The sequence below is a fragment of the Rhipicephalus microplus genome, chromosome 2 (assembly GCF_043290135.1).
Source record: "Rhipicephalus microplus isolate Deutch F79 chromosome 2, USDA_Rmic, whole genome shotgun sequence".
Classification (NCBI taxonomy): Eukaryota; Metazoa; Arthropoda; class Arachnida; order Ixodida; family Ixodidae; genus Rhipicephalus; species Rhipicephalus microplus.
In genome coordinates this window covers 299,313,629-299,332,466 of record NC_134701.1, presented here as the reverse complement: position 1 = coordinate 299,332,466, position 18,838 = coordinate 299,313,629, and the positions used below count along the sequence as shown (strand labels likewise).

At 48.1% G+C, this 18,838-nt stretch overlaps 1 protein-coding gene across 7 annotated transcripts in view; it reads left to right on the top strand.

Annotated features, from left to right (window-relative positions):
* The window catches only part of LOC119178697 (fat-like cadherin-related tumor suppressor homolog), an 812,220-nt gene that overhangs the window by 164,086 nt on the left and 629,296 nt on the right, over positions 1-18,838 (top strand). For all 7 annotated transcript variants that reach the window (XR_012888480.1, XM_075882464.1, XM_075882456.1 and 4 more), the window contains exon 11: positions 7,603-8,265. Coding sequence is in view for 6 of the 7 variants with exons in the window: in XM_075882464.1 (XP_075738579.1) it covers positions 7,603-8,265 (663 nt within the window). In the remaining variant the exon portion in view is untranslated. The remainder of the gene's footprint in view (positions 1-7,602; positions 8,266-18,838) is intronic.

Sequence of the window (18,838 nt, the reverse complement as noted above, 5' to 3'; positions counted from 1 at the left end):
CCCTTTCCTGCAGCGCAGCACATTGCTCCGGCGGGGCGTTTACTCGCTTTCTCGGCGCGCTTTCCTCCTCGCGTACTCGCGCCTCTCCCTGCGATTGGCATGCTTTTGTCAATGCGGAGGCCTTCGAGAAAAGCTTCAGCGCGTCTCCGTCGCGCTCTCGGTAACCACCGTTTGCAATGTCAATGACAATACCCGACTTAGCGAGGAAGTCTCGACCCAGGATTAGAGACATTGACAGCCCTGGAAGATGCACGAACCGTTGTCGCCTCACGCGTCTGTCCCAGCGGATCACTAGCCTAGCCGCGCCGCTCGATTGTGCTGTGCCCGTAGCTAGACGGAAGATGGTGTTGCTTTGCCTCAAGCGGATGTTGTTCTCGCGGAGATGGTGCAACACATCGTCACCGAATAAAGAAGCGCTTGCCCCAGTATCCAAAAGTGCTACGAACTTTTTCCGAGCTATCGTTAACTCGATTAGCGGCGCGGGCGAGTCTACGGCATCACCTGCGCGACAGACCGACGGTGCAAGTGATCCGAACGCATCGGTAGGATTACTAATCGCCGCGCGGGGTCCCATGTGAATCACCGGCGGCGCCGTCCGTTTCCCGAACCGCGCGTTTGCTCCTGACCCGGCGTGCGGTCGCATTCGCGAGCGATGTGCCCTGGCGCGCCGCACCGATAGCAAGGACCGCGGACACCACGCCGGTTCGCTCGTGACTCGCCTCGATCAGGTGGTCCTCGCTCTGGATTGCGCCGCTCGTTAGGCCTCGCGTCAACCACGTGCTCCTGCCTTGGAATGTCACGCGCAGGGGCGGCGTGGGCCGTACGGAGCGCGTAAGCGTAGGGGTCTAAAGCGCGGTTTGACAGCTCCCAACCGCGTGGCACGTGCTCATCAGCGAACGATGCTGATGCGTTACCCCTAAACGCTTCTGAAGTCACTGCGCCGCCGTTCCATGCACAGCGAGGCTCGATTGACTGCGCGGCGGGCGGAGGGGGGCGATACGAACGCGCTGCGAGGATGTCCCCTTGTATGCGCTTCGCCTCGGTGGCGAGCTCTTCGAGGTCTGCGAACCTGCATCCCCTGAAGTGCGCCGCGAAAGTCGGGTGCGCCTGTCGGGTAACACGCTCGACCTTTTCCGCGTTGGTGGCGTGAGGGTTCGCGAGACGATACAATTCGTCCATCGCCCGTACGTATTCCAGCAAGGATTCGTCCGGATGCTGGGTGCGCAGCTCCAACTCCCTCCGCAAACGCCACTCATAATTAGCCGGTAGGAATTCGCCGCGAAAGCTTTCGCGGAACTCTTCTACCGTACGGGCGCGATGTCCGGTTAGTCGGAACCACCGAGCCGCTTGCTCCGAGAGCGACACCGGGACCACGCGCTCGAGAAGTTCGGCATCAGAAAGACCCGTCGCCTGCTGATAATGGAGCAACCGGTCGAGATACTCGTTGGCGCTCTTGCAGTCGTGGTAACCCGTGTAGGTCGGAACGTCTACCTTGACACGTGGTCGCACATTTTGCACGGGGGCCTGCGCTGTGTTCTGCAGGGCGCTCGCGAGGCTCTGCATAACTGACAGCGCATTCTGTAAGAGTACCTCGCTCGAGGGCAAACTGTTGCCCGAAGACTCGCCTATAGTTGAGGCGCGTGTCGTAACTTGTGGCGGCGCCTCTCTGTTCGCGTCGCGAGATGCCGGAGCGCCATGCGGGCCGCTCTCCGTCGTAGGCCTACTCTCTGCTAACGCGGTCTCTGCACCCTCCTGATCATCCCGCGTGAAACGACCAAGCTCTACGCTGTCGGAAAGTCCTAACAGTACCCCCGCGTTAGCCAAAGGATCGCCACTCTGCGACGCGACATCAGACAACATTGACAAATCTTGGAATTCCGACATGCCTGTTATCCTACGTGTGGAAGAGCGCCGGTACTTGCTCGCGTCCACAGAACTAGCCGCGTTGCCAAATTCGTTACGTTGGGCGCCAGATGTAGGGGCTGGCCTATGTACGGCTGACGCAGAAGCCTATAGCTAATGTTTCAGCCGCACACAGTCGTTCCGTGCACGATTAACGTCCCCCAACCGTAGCTTGCCTCATTGCAGCTACTACTACGGGTTCGGGCGAATAAGGCAACTGGCCAGATCAACAACAAACACTTTATTGCCAAGCGTTAGCAATCGCGCGTCACTGTCGCGGGGAGATACTACAGATAACAAAGGTGTTGACGCTTACACCTCGGTCGTGGACGTCCTCGGCTCGCAGGAGGGGTTGCGGGTTCGTCCTCCTGGGATGGTCGCTGGTGTCAGAGAGAGCGAGCGACCGTTTGCCCGCTCGTTTTATTCCCCGACCCGATTTCCCTTTCCCTGACGAGAATGGTACCTTTCCTCGCTGAGGGAGAGGGGAACCTGTTCCTGGCGCCGGGAAAGGGGGAATCGCACGCGCCGGCCGTGGGGGAAGGGGTCCCCGCAACCAGGCGCGTGCGCTGCCCTAAAAGGGAAAGGGAGGCTGGGCGCACCTGCTCCCCACAGTATGTATGTGTTTTTTGGTTTGTACCGACCGTGTCTGCTGCGTCCGTTTCATTCAAGAGCGTGGTGTGGCGCGCGCTCGCCAATTCGAGTCCTCACAATTCCCTAAGCGTAGTAAAAGCTCTGAAAACTCTTAAAAAGTACAAAAACCCTGTCTTTGTCTCGCTTTATTCGTTTTTGGGCACAGTATACTCATTTAAGCAGCATGTTGTAGTCTGCCGGGTGCCAGGACACCGCGAAATTCAAGGCAGCGTTCTGGTGGAGCAGCTAGCTTGGTTCGCCAACAAAATTGATTCTAATACATTGATACCAATTTCTGCACTCGATTTGAAACCTTTTCTAAAACGAAAGCTCAGGGGCTATTGGCAGAGGACAGGAAAACACACACAGATAATAAATTGCATCTCATCAAGTCACAACTTGGTCATTGGCCGCCAGTATCAAAATCACGCCACACAGAAGTAATCCTTACAAGGTCAAGAATGGGACATGACATACAGACACAACACATTCATTTCTTTTGTCCGGGGGGATCCACCCTTTGTATGATAAATGTGGAGAAGCACTCACCGTACTTCACATTCTAATCCAGTGTAAAGATCTAGACACGCTGAGAAGACAACGCTTTCCATTACCCTACCGATAACAGATACCACTTCATGCTGCAATGTTCATCGGTAGGGAACCACTTTTTTCACATAAATCATTGTTAGCTTTTCTGAGAGAAGTTCATCATCTACCTGGGCATACTGTAGCACGACCTCTCTAGAGAGGTCTCCGCTGCGGTGGCTACTCTCAACAAAGCACTTGCCTGATGGCCCTTGGACGCAAGGGTGTGAACGATGGAGGCACAAGTGCTAATGTCATACATGTGCACCATCGTTTTTATTATCACCAACTTTTGTCATTCATTAACACCACACACTTTTCATGGCATGTTCATGATTTTATTACTTATATGTTTTTACCCTCTTTAGGGCGAGGAATTTTGAGGCCTTTATACAGCTGCTTACCACAATCATTGTCCATATCTCTAAAAAGATATAACTGGTGCTCTTTGGCCATGAAATGGCCCTTGCATCACAAAACATCAAACATCATCATCTTTCCTTCTCCCGTCCTCATGTGACAGCACCGCTCCTGGACGCAACTTATGATCTCGGGCTGTGAGAGTCGGCAAGTCACTTTGCCAGGAAGGTTCTCTTTTTCCTCGGACGGCGCATGGTAGGCACGTGTTTTCTTTTGTCCGCATCACCTTTGGGAATTGTCAGACTGTAGCCTGCCTGGGTGCCTAGGCATGCTCAGCGGGCCAACAGCTCTTCGACTTCATGTCAAGACAACAGTGGCCAACACCACTGTCATGGAGTTGAGACAGACAGCATGGAATAGTGGCCCATGACGAGTGCTACTTTCGCTTCTGTGCGATAAGTTGAACAGCTGTTCCTAGTGCTCGAGCGTGGTCGTAACACGCGGAGCCGCACTTGCCCGAGGCCTACGCGTACGAGATCTGCCCTTACTCTAGCAACCAGGCCCAGTGGACATCATGGGAGTGCCAGCATAGCCGCAAGGGACTTTTCCCAACCGCATGTCAGCACTCGCCATTGCCGGCTGTGACGTGCTCGTGGTTTCCTCTTTTGGTGTGCGTCCGCGTGTGGGAGCCTATGTTTCCTGCGTTCAGGGAGTGGACGTTGTACAGTGTTTGGGGTGCCACCAAAAAGAATAAGTGCTTGTGTGTTTTTGTTAGATTGAGCACTGTGTGTTTTATCTTGCTACGCTAAACACTTTGCTAATTGAGCGCATGTGGAGCGATGTGCTTCACGTGAGCAGGCAACGGTAGACACTGCCCTGTGGCTCGCTAAGCCTAAACCCGCAATGATCTTTTTTACGGTGAGTGGCGAGGTTGCCATACTGGCGCCCAACACGGTATGAAAGGCTCATTAAACCTTTGATTTGACTTAGTTGAGTCAGCACACCATTGCGAATTAGGCTCGCTGTGTTACCCGTGTTAGGTCTTCTACATGTGAGTTTCGTTTTGTTGTGTCATCGCAGATGCTATGCATTACAGCAGAATGCCATTAGAATCCAGCTGATATGAATCGAACATGCACACAATATTGCTGAGCGCTCTGCACTAACAGCAATACCAGCGGCACTGCGTGGTCACCTGGCTTTTGGAGCCTGTTGAACACCTCTTCAGAAAACGTATCTTTCTGCTGAGCATCAAACAGCTCCCATCTTCTGAAAACAATTCCTCTGCTAACGACAGCGCTGATAAGGTTCACGCTTTTGCCCTGAACCAACGTTTCTGTTTTCGTTGGCTCTAGTGTCTTGCTTTGAGTCCGTTTCAGATTAGTTTCTTGACTTGCCTCGTGCCACACCGGAGCATGCACGTGTTAATGCGTTAACTGTGGCATTGTTTCTACCCTTGCGGTAGTGTACAGTGAAGTCGTAACGCTGCGGCAGCAATGCCCAATGAACCAGGCGGCCACTTGGTTCGTTTAAGCGCCTCAAGAATGTTAGCTCCATGCGGTCCGTCTCAATAACAAGTGCAACTCCGCTGATGTAATCTTGCGTAGAGTGAACACTATTGTGAGCCACTACTTTTCAGTTACTGGGTAGTTCCTCTCCGCCAGTATAATGGCTCATGATCGCTATTGATCGGATGCCACTTCTTTGCTCTCAAAGCAAAATTGCTCCTAGACCCAGGTCGCTTGCGTCTGTTTAAACTTTTGAAATGATCAACTCTGGTAGCTGCAGTTCAGCCATGTTAGCCAGCAACTTTGTGAGGTGACACAGTGTGACCTCCAGCTTTTGGCCCGAAGGCCAACATTTATCATTTCTCGAGAGCTTCGTCAAAGGTGCCTGCACTGTTGCCCAGTCTGGAATCAATTGGCGATAGTGTCATAAGTAAATGGGCATGAGGCACATGCCAAATGGTGTAATGCGGGGATGGGGTGTGAGGCCCCCTTTGCGATAGTGTGCATACCCAGCACGCTCATGTACGGAATCGTTTGGAGGAAAGCTCGTGGCACGTGACCTGAGATGTGGTGGAAAGTACTTGAGAAAGCAACTCTGCTGCTCTGTGGAGTTCCGATCAGTGAAGACTAATGAAGTTAGCGTCACTACAGCGTTGGAAGCAGTTGGTGCCCGTTTCTGGAGGCTGTCTGTGCAAGAAACCCAGGAAGTGGATATCAACCTCAGGAAACCCGAGTGAGTTGTCCCGAACTTGCCGCACTTCATCACAGAAGTTTCCAATAGGCCAACAGCTCTTTGACCTCATGTCAAGACGGCAGTGGCCCACACAACTGTCATGGAGCACCCTGTCATTAGTTGGGTCAGACAGCATGGTACAGCGGCCGGTGACGAGTTAGGCTTAACCTGGCTAGGCTGAAGATGATGAAGACGACTGGGCATCGGGCAAGGAGGACAAGTGGCTCATTGGGCGGAAGCAACCGACAACGACCTTAGGATCTTGCGGAAGATGGTGACAAACTCGACAAACCGTCATCGTGACGAATGCGCGTAGTCGACGAGGTGGATTCTAAAAACGTTTGGTTAGCAAGACGGCGTATTGGCTATGTACTGGCGAGGGCTAGAGGCAAGCTTAAGCTGGAGCCCAGTCAGTTCTTGTTTGACTATGTGCCTAATGTTGCCTTAATTCTATGAGCTATTATTTTTTTAAATAGTTTCTAAAGAACGGACAGGAAGTTGATTTCCCTGTAATTTTTCAAGTCCTTGACGTTTTCTTTCTTATGGATTAAAAGGATGCTGGCGTTCTTCTAAGATTCTGGTACCCTTCCAGTCAAGAGACCACTTTGGTATATAAGGTGGCCAGTTCTTTTAACGCTGTTTCTTCACCGTCTTTTCGGAGGTCTGTTGTTATCTTATTCCCACCAGTGACTTTGCATCCTTGCATTCCTTATAGGGCTTTCCTTTCTTCTCTCGGTGGAACTCCTCTACCACCTCGGCTATCTTATTCATAATGGTTATGACATTGCCTTCCTTGTTTCTCAACGCATACATAACAAATTCACATAATGCCATTATAATAGACAGGAAGTATAACGTTCACCATGTGTTGAGAGAGAGAGAGAGATAGAGGGGAAGAGACGTCATCCATAAGGACAAGAGATGGCACCACAGCTGATGCTGTGATCATTGTTGTCCTGGGCAGTGGGTAGGAAGGGTAGGTATAAAGTGTGTTTGACAAGATGTGTTGTGCATGCTTTCTCCCTTAGATTGTGTTCGGCATGAGCACACACAGACATTCACCACTTTACTTTTAAATGCACACATAAACTAAACGAAAAGAACTTTTAGGAATTGTTTTTTCATTATTGGACACATTAATGGTATGCAATGGTGCATAGTGAAATGAAAATTCTTTGGTGAGATGCACTTCTGCCTCGTCTATGTATTTGACTGCGCCGAGGAGGGCTGGAGGCACGCGAGTCCTCCTCCATTCAATCCAGACGAAAAAAGCCTCTTTTCACGCAAGAGGTGCGAAAACACGATTACTGAAGGAAGTCGACAATTGGCTGTGGAAAAATGAAAGCGTGTAAGTTTGGGCGTGTTGGTATTTCATTTCAGCATCTAGCACACTACTTTAGATGAGAAGCAAGTGATAGCCACCGAAGAAAAGCACTATTAGAGTGTAGTGCTCATATGAAAAGTCTTCTAACCACAGTTGTGTCATTCAACATCTAATATGATGAACAGTGCAAGGTAAGAACTGGCTGAAACTTATCAGGAAATGATTTTGTTTGTCCCTTTTTGGCAAGTCATTCGTGGCTTGCAGGAGAGATCATTTATTTCCTTCATTAAATGGTGCACTTGCATATAGGTGCACAAGTTGTATTATTTTTTGTGTCATTTGCTTAGTGTTCTTGCTATGAAGGAGCAGTGCAAGTACTGAAGCTTTCCTCTTGCAGTTTCCGCAAGGGTGTCTGAGATGACCTGTATGACCGTTTTATACATTGCTGGCATATAGTGCTGGTCTTGTCAACCCTTTTGTTGTGGGCTAGATGCTGAAATGCTTTTCATAACATCAGTGGTCTCCTTTCTTAAGAAGGCTTGTTGTTTTTGCTGCAGGAAGCATGGGCTCCTTGTTTTCCCTCGACTCCACCCTGGGCCTGTTGACCCTTTCCCGGGAGCTGTCGCAGCAGACCGAACCCGAATTTTTTCTCACCGTGCGTGCTGTAGACCACGGAGAACCACCCCTGAATGCCACATGTACGGTGCATGTAGTGGTCGTACCTGCCGACAATGCACCGCCTCACTTTGTGCCCGTCGAGCAGACCATAGAGGCAGCCGAAAATGAGCCAGCCGGAGTGTTCCTGCTGGCACTGAATGTGCACAGCAGCTCGTCAGTCTTTTTCCAGCTGGAAGGTGCTTCCACCCACTTCCGGTTGGACCCTGTGACCGGTGTGCTCACCACAGGGGAGGCGGCCCTAGACTTTGAGCGAGTGGCGGTGCACCGGCTCATGGTGCGTGCAACTAACCTGGCTGGTGCCAGTGCCTTGGCTCGGGTGACTGTTGAGGTGCTGGACTGCAATGACCATGCGCCACGCTTCCGACAACTGTTGTACCGAGGCACCGTGAGCGAGGCTGCCCCTGCTGGCAGTGCAGTGCTCCAGGGAAGCCAGCCGCTGGTGGTGGCTGCCTACGATGAGGACACCGGCATCAATGCACAGCTAAGCTTTTCCATTGTGGAGGCCTGGGCCCGCAGGCTGTTTCGTATCGACCCCAACACAGGTTGGTTGGCTTGTGTCAAGAGTGCAAAAAGACATGCCGTCTGTTTACAGAACTGCTGCAGTGCCTAGATTGTAAGGTACCTGTTTCTAGAAGTACCGTTTGCTGGGCTAGTTAGTACATCATTGTGAGGGAAAGTATAGCACCACAAGAAAAAAAAAAGCAGAGGAGAAGAGCATCATGCGATGTTCTTTTCCTGTGCTTCTTTCTTTATCTTGTGTTTCAAGCATATGAAATTTTCCCTCATTTCTGTTTCTAGTCTGACACCCAAGGGACAGGCTGGTACAAATTGTAAATTTTAGGTTCGAAGTGAATAGCGATTTTTGTCGATTAATTCCTAATCGAACTTGAGTAGTACTTATATAATAAAGAAAAATGGACATATATTCGATGCTGAATATAGCGAGCTTGAAAAGAACCCCAAAATAGTTCAATATATGGATAATTAGAATACAAATTCATTCAAGGCCTAAATTAAAGCATTCCAGGCTTTGGAAATCGTTACAAGTGCTAACATAACGATTCGCTCGTAGTATAATCAAGAATAAGGGGTGAACTGCAAGTTACTGCACCTTGTTTCACATGAAAATAGTCTGTGAAGTTGTCTTCTTGCGAGCCATAAAGTTCCAGTCATCCTCTATGTCATCAAAGCTTTTCAAATAAGCGAATTCAGCTCTTTCGGTCACAACAGCGTTGACTGACCCAGAACACCGAGGCAAGCCTTGTGGCGTGGCAAAAGGTTGGTTAGCGACGGCAGCGGAGGCAGTGGCACATTCACAACCAAAAATGTTCACTACCGCAGGATTACACTTGCGCAGCACCGGCAACGGCAGCCATGACCTCTGAAGCAATGTAGTCATAAACGGCTACTTCGTCATTTGCACCGATGAAGTCGCTCCTTATCCGAGACGGTGCCCGGAAATGCTGAAAAGTCGCATAATTTACTGAGGCACTGTACGCTGTTGTCAGCGTTCATGACACACCTGAAGTCATCGCCTGGCCCACAAGCAAAGTTTGCGACAATATTTTACTTAACATCGCTCCAAGCACCAGTCATACTTTTTATCGCTGCGTGCGGGAAAACGTTCAGTTCAACTTCAGAATTGAAATTTATCAGGAACGAGGCGAGAAGTACACTGAAAGATAATGACGAGCTCCCACCCTCAACATGTTGGTGATATCGATGTCACTTGTGGCTTTGTAGTTGGCAATAACTGTTTTTGGTAGATTTGATGCGAAAAGCTAAAAAGAGTGTAGCCTGAGAGACGGGCGTTTAATACCCAAAACTAAAAATGCGTTGCGAAGTTGTACATCTCAAAGGTTATGCTTTTTAGGCTCGTATGTCATTGTGCGCTAACAAGGAAGGGAATGGGAACAATGCAATAAGATGGCCGTGTCACTCCGCATTCTTATTTTGATGTTTTCGGCAATCGGTCTTTTTGAAATACAGTGGACTCCGAATAAACTAAACTCACTTAAACAAAAATGCATCATTAACGGAACTAAACAGGCTCATATAGCTGGATTTCTATGTGTTGCGCAGTAAAATTAATCAATTAATCGAAACAGTGCTTATTGGTCACCTACGTTTAAACGGCACAAACTCTAAACACAGCGTAGACTCGCTCATGCCAAAGGTAGTGTCACAACCTTGGCAACATCTTCAGATCGAGACAAGCCAATCCAGTAGTCATTCTCGCTTGTAGCTGCGGGAGCAAAGTCTGCGAGTCAATTGTGCATTAGGCCTATTTGTGCGGCGAAGTGCGGTGGATCACGGTGTTATTTCAGCCTGATGGAAAAGAAGCGGCCGCACCATATACTCTCGCTTGAAAAAAAGCTGCAAATTCTTCAGGAGCTCAATCTAAGCGGCCTGCCCAAAATGAAGGGGGCGAAAAAATACACCCAGAAATCGACGCTGACACTGATCTGGAAAGACGGTGAAAAGATTGAAGGCACTGTTAAGAATGAGACCTTTACATCTAAAGAGATGCGGATGTGAACGGCGCCTTATGAACAACTAGAAAAGTTCTTTTTTTGTGGCTCAAGGGTGCACGGAGTTCCAATTTGCCCATAAGCGGACCAATTCTCGAGCATAAAGCTCAAGACATCGCCATGCAAATGGGTGTTCAGAACTTTGCCCTAAGCGACGGATGGCTCAGCCGCTTCAAAACACGCCATGGCCTAGTTTTTAAAGAGTGGTGCAGTCAGCAGGGACATTTGCACCGACTGGCAAGAGGGGCGGTTTAACGAAATTTTGATGAGCTTTGAGCCACTAGACGTCTTCACTGTCGACGAGATGGGTCTTTTTTATAAGGTGCTTTCATCAAAGACTTTCACATTCAAAGGCAAAGCCTGTAGTGGAGGAAAACACAATAAAGATCGCATCACTGTGCTGGTGGGTGCAAACATGGCAGGAAATGAGAAATTGAAGCTGTTGGTAACAGGAAAATCAAGGCACCCACGTTGTTTCAAAGGCGTTCGACACCTTCCCGTTGTGTACCATGAGAACGGAAAAGCGTGGATGACAATGGACATTTTCGAAAAACTTGCTTCGGGAGGAAGAGGCAAGATTTACGAGGCAAGGCAGGAAGGTTGTCTTCATTGTGGATAATTGCCCAGATTATGGTCAGGTTCAAGTACTCTAAGCCATCACTCTGGAGTTCTTGCCAGCCAATGCAACCGCAGTGATCTAGCCAATGGATCAAGGGGTTATTCAGAACATTAAAGTTCATTGCCGCAGACAATTGCTCCATCAAATGCTGCATAGAACAGGCAGCGGGAAATGCTACAGCATAGATTTATTGGTATCCATCCACATTTTGGCTTGTGCCTGGGAGCAAGTGAAGGAAACAACAATACACAAATGCTTTCACCATGCTGGCTTTTAAGCGCTAGGAAGGAGTACCTGATAAAGAAGAAAGCCCTGCTGATGCCGACATTGAGACAGTATTCAGTCAGGTCATACCTTCTGCCCCTTTCACGCTGCAGGACTACAGATCAATTGATGAAATTGTTCGTACTTGTCGTGAAGAGACTGTCAAGAAAACGATTGCTGAAGTGCACGATGAATGTAATGACAATACTGCCAGTGCAGTGGGGCCACCAGAACAATCAGCTAAACAGGCTGTTGAACTTTCGCAGCGCTATTTTGAGCATGATGCTTGTCCAGAATTTCTAGCTAGTTTGTCAGGCATGGGTGCGGACCTTATGAAAAAACAACTCAAGCTTGCCAAACAAACCACTCTTCACTCCTTTTTTTTTCTCCTACTCATCCTCATGAGTAAGGTCAGGTTTGTGCAGTTTGAATAAAGGTCTTGGTTCACTGAATAAGTGTACTTTGCTTAAATGAAACTTTCGCTTAAGAGGAGTCGACTGTACACTGTGCCCGTGCATTAAGACCTGCAGATCACGCATCAAACATACCGGTGCAATCACAAACATCAGGCCACGAACCATATCAGAGTGATGAAGTTCCACCGCCTTTTCGTCACCTGCACGCGAAAAGGAATCGGACCTTGTTACAATGCCGCCTAAAATTGATCAATATTTGTTAGGAAAAATGCACTTTCTGGGCTTTGGTGCGGCACAGCATTCGATATAGCGAATGTCCTGCTGTGCGGAAGTTCGATATACAGGTGCACTGGTCCCATACCTTTGCAAAGAAAATTTCAGGGGATTTCTCAACTGTTCAGTATAGCCAAAAATTTGATATATCCAGGATTGACTGTCAATTCTGGTTGATCGTCCCATCTTCTGCAAGCCGTCCACGGGCCACTCGCGCACGCCATAAAAGCTTTGTGACTATTTTTTCTCGCAATGGTTTAACCGCAACAGGAATATCTGCTTGTGATCTCGAGGGGCGCTCAAAAGGGTACACTCCCGGGGGAACGGAGAATGAAAGGACAGTTAGAGTAAAGAAAAAAGAAAGCTAAAAAAAGAAAGTAAGGGGGGGGGTCGCAGGAAGCGACCAACGTCAGTTGACACAGGCAGTTTGGTGACCTTCACTCGCTGTGTGCTTATGAGCTGCGAGGTGTCTACACACGCACCGCTCGTGAACTCAGCTGTGGCGTACAGACAAGACGGGGGGACGTGCCACGCACAGATGGAAAGAAAAGCCATAGGCACGCGGCAACTGGTGAAGGGGGAGGGAGTGAGCCGAAGTGATTAAGGACGTCGGCAAAGTAATAAAAAACGGAATAGATCCAATGGGTGAGGAGGTGTCAGGTATCGGTTAGCGGGACTGCAGCGGATGAATGTAGGGGGTGCATTTATTAGGCGAGTGAAAAAAAAATCCAAATTTTGATGGCTGGTTGGGGGTGCATTTATTATGCGATTGCGTTAATTACACGAGTAAATATGGTATATGAATTTTTAGGACTGCCCGATTTTTTGAACATTTTTGTGGTTCTTTAAAGGTTCGAAAAATCGGTCACTGACTGTATATCAAGCTTTTAAACTTGAAATTGATGAATTGAATCAAGGGTAATATCTTCATTTGACCCTGAAATGGGGCTTCGCGACAGTGCAGATTTTTTTGAATAAATCTTTTCAAGGCTCAGCACCCGTTTACTGCTGTTCAAGCAGTTTTACAGAAGATTACATTCAAAATAATCTACATTTAAGTAGGTGCTTTTACAGCCTAGCATGCTTCCACGGCAGTTAAATCACCTCTGCAGCGTGGGGTCTCAAAATGGAGAACATCACGCTCTTAGACTGAACGGACACAGTAGACACGGTTGGAACGAACCAAACAACACACATATATTCAACTGCTTTTAGAACAATGATATCGCCAGCCAAATTGATATACCTCAATTGTGATCAACACGCTACAACAACCTTACACAATATTCCACACCACTCAACAACCTAACAAACACAAGAACACACAAAAGGTGGCTTTGCCAACGCTTGATTCACCCCAGGGGCCCACGGCAGACTGCCTGTGGTGCCGTCTACCACAGATCCACCTCTAGAGATAACCGTTCGCGCCAACTGCCACCTGCAAAAAAGGCTTGCTCATCTCTCCCGTGCCGTCACCGAGGCTCCCCGCCAGGCACTACTGCCAGCACCTCTGTTCTAACCATCATGATAATGGTGGTACAGTCGAGCCCACCTGTAATGGCCCCACTTAAAACAAACTTTCGCTTAAAACGAACAATATCCGCGTGACCATGAAAATATACATTGGTTCTATGGCACAAAATTGCACTTATAACGAATGTCCCAGAGCGTCGCTGATCGGTTACAGCGAACGGAGTCAGTGGTCAGTCGACTTCTCGGGAAACCGATTTCGTCCACCGATGAGGCATCGGCGAGGTGCCCATACATTCTTATTTTTAAACGCAGACCCTGCCTCCGCGACCCTCTAGTTGCCGCTCTCCCTAACACATGAAGGAAGGAGAGTTGTTTTCTTCCTCCATGCCCCGACTGCTTTTTGTTACGCACCCCTCCGCCCTTTGCCCCCTTGCTACTCTGAGCACCCCGCATCACCAGACGAGGCCCGTGTTCTCACACTGCCACTGATCTTTCGAAGACCGGTCGGCCAACTACCCTGTTTTTGATCGCTGGTACTCTCCTTGCCGTCGCCGGCCTGGAGTGACCAGACCATTTGCCAACATCATTTGCCACCGACTTTATCCGATAGTCTGCACCTAGTGCACGCACGTACGCTACTCCACCGACTCTGATAATTTGTGATTCGTTTCGTGTTTAGGACTTGTTCTCGCTCACTTCGTACTCGGCTCAGCATGCCTTCTGCGTGCGTGCAGAAGGGTGAAAGCGGCTAATTTGTGCGGAACGAATCGCGAAACATCGTAGTTCATGAAGCCACGCAAACCAGCCGGCGCAACAAAACAATTTTTTCACCACGGCCGCCGATTCTTCGAACACCGCTGCGCGCACCAATGCAGGCGTCCATGCTTTGACTTCTGCGCGCGCAGGCACTCTTTTGAAGTTTTTCTACGTGCGAGTTTTGTGGACCTTTCAAGCAAGCTACCCAACCTGCCTCCTTCTCGTGTGTTTTGGTTTTCAAGGTCGCCCTCCCGCCGCATCCTCCCCTCTCTTTATCGCAACTTCTTGCCCTTCTTTCACAAGTCTGCTCTCCTCTCTTGATCACAACCCCTCTGCCTGTCTCCACCGCTCCGCGACGCCCGCCACGCAGGCTCGAATTAGTTACGTTTTCTCACTGGAAGCGGGCCCAGAGCTGTTCCACGCGTTCTTGTATGTGTGTCGCGTATGCGCGTCTTACTCGCTGTTTGTGTGCGTGTATGGTCATGATAGCCAACCTAGCACGCTTTTTCCTGCTGCTCAATAAAACTTCGAAAGTGTGACTGCTTGGCTTGAGCATAATCCACGCGTAATGTGCCGCGTTGCGGAGCGCTTGCTCATAGTTGTTGACCACCTGGCAGCCAACTTGCCGCTTCGGGCGTCCCGGTATTCAGCTGTGGAAATGGTGAATATTTTGTGGGCGGCGGTGACGACTACATGTTCGCGAAACTGTTTTCGAGAGGCCGACTTCGTCGACGTCGAGCCCGATGCCGAGCCTGAAGCTTTTGAACAGGACCACTGCGGCGGTGATTTGTGGCATCGCGTCGTGGACTCCGACCTGGGGGAGCGGGTGGGACATCTGTTGCGATGGTTTAATTACGGCCGATGATGATGCCGACAGTGCGGAACCGTGCATGGATTGGGGCATCGTGAATGAAGTATGTGGCGAGAGCGATTTGGAGGAATCGGACAGCGAGAACGACAAAACTTTGGAGCCAGTGCCTCATGCAGCTTATGCCACGGGCCTCGGCGAACGAGTACCCTGCCGTTTTAAATGAACTCGAGAGCGCCCTTATCGCTTCTGCTCTTCGAAACACGTTTACATGGACTTTTTGGGGCAAAAAAAGTTTGTGTTTTCACTCTCAACTTTTTTTAAAAGCTGTGTTTCATTTACTACAAACTTCGGGACACAGCGAACGGATGCCGCGTCACGCTCAGGTTCGTTATAAGCGGGCTCGACTGTAGTGAGAATTGGAGGCCAGATTGGTCAGCTGCACTTATCATCAATCAATCGAATCGCACAGACTCCAATCCTAAACTGCAGTGTAATGTATTATACTCGTTAGGTGGAGACACTTGTGAGATGCGATCGACCAGATAAAGTATAAGATGAAGTAACAACACCGCATGCCCGTTGATCTACTCACCACAGCGGGTACCTATTGGCAGGATGACAGAACTTCAAGCGAAAATTAGTTGTCGTAGCCACCAACACTTCGTGGGAGACATGAATATCCTAGTAGGGAAACGTAGTTGCAAATTACGAATTTAAGTCTGAAGCGTATGCCGCATTTTCAGCGCGTGAACTAGCTCGTTGTGCTGCGAACGTTAGTGTTGCGAGACACCACGTTAGTTGCCTTAACATTGGCATACAAAACATCTTTTTGTCTTGAATAAAATATTGTCCTCTTCAATTTTACCCTGCCAAGATTTAAGATTCTGCCTTGAAGTTCTTTTGTCCAGGTGATAGATATCCGGTGCTGTCGCTGGGCCAACGAGTGTGTGCCGTTGTTATTTTATCTGGTCACAAACATCATGCACATTATCAGTGTGACATAACTTTTTGGATAGGAAAGTGGCCAGCGCCAAGATTTTAAGAAAGGAAGTGCAAGCAAGCTGTGTGATGATTACTGTTGTAGGACGAAAAGACACCCCCATTTGCTTTATCTTTTCTCAGTGTTGTTTTAATCTGCGCAAAATGCTTTTTAGGCTACCTGAGCTGCAGTACAGATGTGTTCTGCGAAAAATGCATTGTGATTTGGAAGGAGCTGTTAGCGTAAGTCACGAGACACAGCACAGTTTGTTAATTTATTCATGTATGTATGTGCCGCATAATTGAGAGTACTAGTATGATCGCTGATGTCTAAGAAAAGTTACTAGCAATCGTTTGGAGTAGCGAAAGGCATTTCTGCTGAACTGAAAAAAATTATGCGTCAATGTTTATTATTTTTATTTTTGTGCAACTCTTATTTTTTGGTTTTTACGAATCTCTTGAATTACAAGGCCGCCAAGCTTAGCTAACCCACATTTGAATTCGCCGAGTCTGTCAAAGGATTTCGCAGGTTCGGCAAGTGTTAATGTGGACTTTATATTATTTGCTCACTGGGGTGGTTCATAATGGTACTTTTATTTAAATAGCAGTGAATTCTCACGGTGGTCATTGTGGCTAAGGCACAAGGCTGCTACTTGCAGGTCACGAGATAGATTCCTGGACGCCAGATTTTTGATGGAGGCGAAAATGCTTGAAGCCCGTGGGGCGCGTTTAAAAACCCCAGGTGGCAGAAATTTCTGGATCCCTCTACTAGGGTGTCTCTCATAGTGATATAATGGTTTCGGGACATTAAACCCCAACAAATATATGTAATAAAATATAGCAGTGCTGACATTTACTCTGTACGATTTACGTGAGGTTAAATGGCTCATATTTATCTTTTTTTAAAATTTAAGTGTTTTTTTTATACTGCTTCAAATTCGGTCTTTCATGATAAAAAAATGAGTGCTTTTTTTTCCCATAACCTGCTCCAAATTTGTGTTTTACTGCTTCAAAAGTAAGGTTTTGCTGCTCCAAGTATTGCTCCAAATTCTATTTTGGCTGTTCCACCCCTGAAAAATGTTTGTTTTCTTACGATAGCTCCTGCCATACAGTCTGCCGCGATGAGCCAGGTTACGTGGCATCCTGATTCGGAATCCCATTGTGTTACAGTGTGTTACAGTCAAATCTAGTCGGAGCAAACTTCAGATTAAGGATTTTTTTCAGATTAATGACTTTTTTGAAAATCCTCCTCCAAATGTTCATTGGTTCAATGTAAAAATATTTCACTTCTGCAAATTTCAGAATACCGAGTACTGTTAAATCTGGATATAATGAAATTGAGAAATTCCCAAGAGGAATGATAATAAAAAAGATTTTATTATATGCAGGTTTCATACGAAAATTTCAAAAAATAAGTATGCAAGTTAAACTAGAGGGGTACTGAAGGCAGAGCTAAACTAAAAACTCATTTTGCAGTAAAAGAAACCGCATTAATATTGTGACAGCAATTATATTTTTAACCTTCTGTAGCGGGCAAACATGCTAGCAATATTTTCCTCGTGCCAAGAAAGCGGTAACACCATTTGACTTCTTCCTGCCAGTAAAAAATAGTCAAGCGTGGTATAGCTATGCTCTGCCAGGGATCTCCTCTAAAAAAATTGTGCACGCACATGGTGCAGGGATCATTCAAAAACCTGATCCAGAGACCTGTAGCTGCGAATTTCCCTGACTCGTTATTGACAGCTGTTTCGAAAGCTCTTTTGCTGAAGGCGAAGAGTGGAGGTACTAGAGCTGCCAAGGGGGAACAAGAGACCCAAACCCTAAGACTTGCAGTGATTCCTCACATTCATAAGGTCTTCCACAACCTGAAAAAGGTTGCAGGCTTGTATGGGATACCTGTCGCCTTTTTTGCACCCGTAAAACTGGCTCAGCTATGCCCAAGAACTGCTTGGGCGGAGGCGAGCCGTCAAGGATACGGCAAGAAACATGGCACGACGTACAGGAATTGTGCCCATGGCGTGGTTTATGAAATTTCTCTTTCTTGTGGCAACTCGTACATCGGGAACAATGGGCACTGTAATAATGAAAGAGTCAGGGAGCATGAATTAAATCTAATGAAGGATGGCTTGGTGCATTTGCCTATGCATTGCAAAGCCTGCAAGTGTGTACTCTGTTTCAAAGAGCTCAAGATTGTAGGTAGAAGTAGGTATAAAACTGCACATGAGTTGATGGAGGCCTATTCCATTAGAAAGAAAAAAATAACGGTGTTTCAGCGACACGTCGGTCACGTTGTACATATCGAAAAAGAGATTGTTCGATAGCTGGATAGCGTAATGTATGTTGTTCCGTCAGTCTGGCTTTGCGCTTAGTCTACTTTATTTGGAAGTGCGGCTTGCGCTTGTCATTGTGCGTTCCTTTACTCTGTGTCTGTGATATTTTTGACCAAAGTTTGTCATCAAGACCTGCACACGTGCGGTGTATATTTTAAGCACAATCAGCCTTCCTTGATTAGCAACATGTACAAGCAGGGGCTCAGTCGGCGTAAGGACCTTACTTAACAGTGCTAGTAGATCAGAGCTCATAATTGAAATATGTGCACCGCTGTCATTGAGGGCAGTAACAGACAGACCATCCACTACTATAGAAAGGAGGTTTTGGTCCGTGGTCAGGGTTTGCAGAGGGTTTGCAGGTCAAGGGTTCAATACAGCGTCACCTTTGGGAGTGGCATTGCTCAGTTTTCTGAGTGTGGGCATCCAGTAGGTTGGGGCAACAAATATCGATGGGGTTGAAGGGAACGGGAGTGATGATTGTCCGAGGAGGGTGAACGACTGGAGTGTCGGACTGATGTTGCAGGAACCTCGTTGCACAAGCAACGAACAGCATGGGCTGGTTGTGGTAATGTCGATAGGCGTAAAACGAGCGAGATTGAGAGGTCTGAGAGCGACAATAGCGGAAGGTGTGTCACACGCCGTGTAAAAAAAGCAGATCAGCTTG